The sequence below is a fragment of the Chiloscyllium plagiosum genome, chromosome 39 (genome assembly GCF_004010195.1).
Source record: "Chiloscyllium plagiosum isolate BGI_BamShark_2017 chromosome 39, ASM401019v2, whole genome shotgun sequence".
NCBI classification, from domain to species: domain Eukaryota; kingdom Metazoa; phylum Chordata; class Chondrichthyes; order Orectolobiformes; family Hemiscylliidae; genus Chiloscyllium; species Chiloscyllium plagiosum.
In genome coordinates, this window is record NC_057748.1 from 10701250 (window position 1) to 10705115 (window position 3866).

The 3866-nt window shown below is 43.8% G+C and overlaps 1 protein-coding gene across 1 annotated transcript in view; it reads right to left on the reverse strand.

The window, feature by feature from the left end:
• Positions 1 to 3653, reverse strand: part of LOC122542233 (ferritin heavy chain A-like) — a 38921-nt gene extending 35268 nt beyond the window's left edge. The window contains exons 1-2 of the mRNA XM_043679753.1: positions 3448 to 3653; positions 338 to 484 (exon numbers count right to left, since the gene is read on the reverse strand). Coding sequence (XP_043535688.1) covers positions 338 to 484; positions 3448 to 3549 — 249 coding nt within the window. The 5' untranslated portion in view covers positions 3550 to 3653. The remainder of the gene's footprint in view (positions 1 to 337; positions 485 to 3447) is intronic.
• Between the last annotated feature and the right edge of the window lie 213 nt (positions 3654 to 3866).

Consider the following 3866-nt stretch of genomic DNA (forward strand, 5'->3'; position numbering starts at 1 on the left):
ATCTCAGGAAACTTGATAAATATGGAATGCAGCACCTGAGGAGTGTGGGGGAGGCAGCTAGTCCAGTGATATTGCAGCAACATCTGGACAAATACTTCAAATGCCAGGGTATAGTGGGCGAAGGACTAAGTGCAGGTAGGTGGGATTAGTGTAGTTTGGTCAGCTAGATATGGTAGACCAAAGGGCCTGTTTCTATGCAGTGAGTGTGAGATGGAAGAGCTCATATGGGAAAGACAAGCAACAGCTCTTCACTTCCCCTTCAGGGTGAGCAAACCCTGTTACTGATGGATTGAAGCCACATCACGAGTGTAGCCATCCCCCTCCCCAACATTCCCACCTTCACATCCTGGAGGAGGACTCTGCCTCCACGCTGATTCTGGAATTTCAGCAGCTTCTCTGCATGTTCCTGCTTCTCCTGGGACTGAGCTTTGAAGAACTGAGAGAAATGGTGCAGGGCAACATCATCCCGGTCAAAGTACGACATCTGAAAGAGAACCATTTACATCCCATTAACACATCACTGGCCCCAGTTCTAGTTTTCAGATGTAGAGACTAATTTAGCCCTCAGACTGACTATTCAAGCAGTTATTAATCCTCTGCATTCTGAACCATTTTAATATACCAGTGTTGTCCAGTGAGCCAGCAGCTGTTAACCCCAGCTTCCTCCTGAGGACACACAACATGCATGTTTTCATTTGGAATAAACAGCTGGAGAGTTGCTCAGCAGGTCTGGTACAGCATCAGAGGAGAGAAACACTAAATTCATGTTTCTGCTCATTAACACCATTAGAATTGGAAGATATTAGACTGAAACTCTGCAATAAAGGAAGGAGGTATTTAGAGTGATGTGCCAAATGGGACTAGATTAATGTGGGATATCTGGCTGGCATGGAAGAGTGGCTTAGAGGGTCTGTTTCTGTGCAGACCAGGTCTAGGATGGTAGATTTCAAATATTCTGCATGGAACCAACTGAAGTTGTAACCTTTAACAAGGTGAGGGTTCAGTTGGATGACAAGGAAAGCCACTGGAGTACCAAGTGTAATCTACTCCATTCAACATTAACCAGAGGGTAATACCCAGTCACCAGGACAATACCCAGTCACCAGGACATGGAGATACAAAACTGATATCAGAACACGGACTGTAGGCCATTCAGTCCCTCAAGCCAGTCCTGCCATTCAGTGAGAAAGTAACCATGAGGCTGCTGCAAGGAACTCCATTATTCCTTTGGGGCTAAACGAGAAAAGTGGATGTTGGACATTTGCTGAGGAAAGCCTGTGCGAGGAGCCTTTGAATTGTAAGCAAGCAACTGAGTGATTAGAAAATTGTAACTTGATCAAGAAAGAGTCCAATACAGGGAAAACCTCATGCAATCCTGATAAACCATTACATCAAGAGAAAATGAGGACTGCAGATCAGAGCTGAAAATGTGTTGCTGGAAAAGCGCAGCAGGTCAGGCAGCATCCAAGGAACAGGAGCACTGAAGGGCTTATGCCTGAAACGTTGATTCTCCTGTTCCTTGGATGCTGCCTAACCATTACATCAAGCTAGTGACACCATCTGCAGATAAACTGAAAAGCACTATGCTTGGTTTGACTTGAGCAGTTCAAACCATAAGATGTACACCCATAATTGAGTCAAACATTGAACCATCATGCTCACAAGTGAACGTTATGTTAATGCTACTACTTTAAGCAGCTTGTTTTGTCCTTGGTTTGTGTCCCCTTCAAGATGGGTCATAAAGGCAGAGGTGCTGCCATGTCTGGCAATCGCATCTTCAAACAATGACAGGGGAGTGGCCAGTTATTCTCCAATCTTGGTTTGTTTTAACAGGCAGAAACTGCTCATAGCAGAGAAGCAGTTACTCTGAAACTAGGTTCCATGCTTCAACAGATGTTTCTTACGCGAATGCTCTGAAAACTCTCCTGCCAGCAAGAAGCAGAGTTTGTATTTACCATTTACTAAAGGGGGTGTTTTTGGGCTGTTGTGGGGATGGGAACAGCTCCTTTGTTGCAATTGAGTCCATTGGGTTCCAAGTAGTTGGATTGTCTTAAATTCCCTTTCCTTTTGTTGGTGCTTCTACCAGAGAATGTAGATAGTTGTTTTTATAAAGCAGAATGGTTTGACCAGCTGCATCACCCCTGGATTATACACTATACAACTGCCTTTCTAATGAGGCTTTAAAACACAGAGCCCAGAGTGTGATGAATATTCACCACATGTCTGGATGAGTGTACCTACAATATTCAAGCAGACACCATCCAGGATAAAACAGCCCACTCCATTGGTACTGCATTCTCCACCTCCCTTCAATGTCCATTATCTACCAGGTATCCTGCAGCACTCACTAAACACCTTCCCAATAGGTGATTCTAACACTTCAGAAGGACATGGGCAAATCATTACTGGAAAAAGTGGGCCATTTTAATTCTCATACCATCCTGATTTGATGGTCTCCATTTCTTCAGTCATTGGGCCAAGTTTCAGACTACACCAGCCACCTTGTGGGTACACCAACACTTCAGCAAGTCAACTCTTCCTCCAGGTGAAGGGATGGAGGACCAGTGGCTACCTGACCACCCACACAAGTGGATAATACAGAAGTGTAAATAGGCCTCAACTGGAGCCTACTTAAGCAGAGGCCAGTCACAGGCTGACATTAAATACCTCTGCTCAGATAAGCCAAGTATCATTGATAAACACTGCCATAACTCACTTTCACAGTATCAAAACTAGTAAAGTGCTTTTTTGGTATTAGCAGAAAATGCAAGCATACCAGAATGCATTAAAGTAGCAAAAAGGCAACTAGTTAATGGATACCTCCATATGGTGGACCTAAATTAGATTACTTACAGTGTAGAAACAGGCCCTTCAGCCCAAGTCCACATAGACCCTTTGAAGAGCAACCCACCCAGACCCATTTTACCTCTTCACCTAAGAGGATTAAGTTAGCACAGCCAATTCACCTAACCTGCAGGTCTTTGGACTGTGGGAAAAACCAGAGGGAACCCACACAGAAGTGGGGAGAACATGCAAACTCCACAGACAGTTGTCAGAGGTGGGAATTGAACCCAGGTCTCTGGTACCGTGAGGCAGCAGTGCTAACCACTGTGCCATCATGCCACCCACAAAATGGTTAAGCTATTCCTGTAAAATATCCCATTTTGACTACCACAGGGAAGTGACAGTTGCTGCCTGTGACAGCCATATCAGGGATTTGTGTATTAACCAAGGACACTGCACCCCAGAAACATCACTGAACATAAACAGGAACATACATTATTGCACATCAATATCATACCCCATTGTTGCTGTAGCACCACATTTATCTGGAATTGTGAAATAGGCAAGAGCGACAAGAGCCAGTCTATAAGAGCATCAAGTTAATTAGAAATAAAGAGTTTACTTCACATAATAGAAGCAATTATAAATAGAGACAACACTCACCAAAGATTGATAGAGATAGGAGGCAGTGAGCTCCAGGTTAATCTGCTTGTTGACAGCAGCTTCACAATCCTGGTGATAGTTTTGACAAATCTGAGAAGCCATTTTGTGACAAATATTGTACTACTTGCCTACCCAAGACAAGTCACAGGCCAACCACAAACTTAGAATTACCACCAACTCTACCTAAATCACCACAGCCTTTGGACTTTTATTTATATTCCAGGAGCAGACCTCATTTTATAAAGCAGGAAATGACAACTTCATCAGTGATGGCCAATCACTTGAGTGAATCAATCGATCAGCTGCCATGTCCATTCAGCGCAGAATGGGAATTGGATCCAGAAGCCAATTAGAATTGACAACTGGTGGATGATGAAATTGGTGATTGACCTTTGACCTCTTACACAAGTGCAAATTCT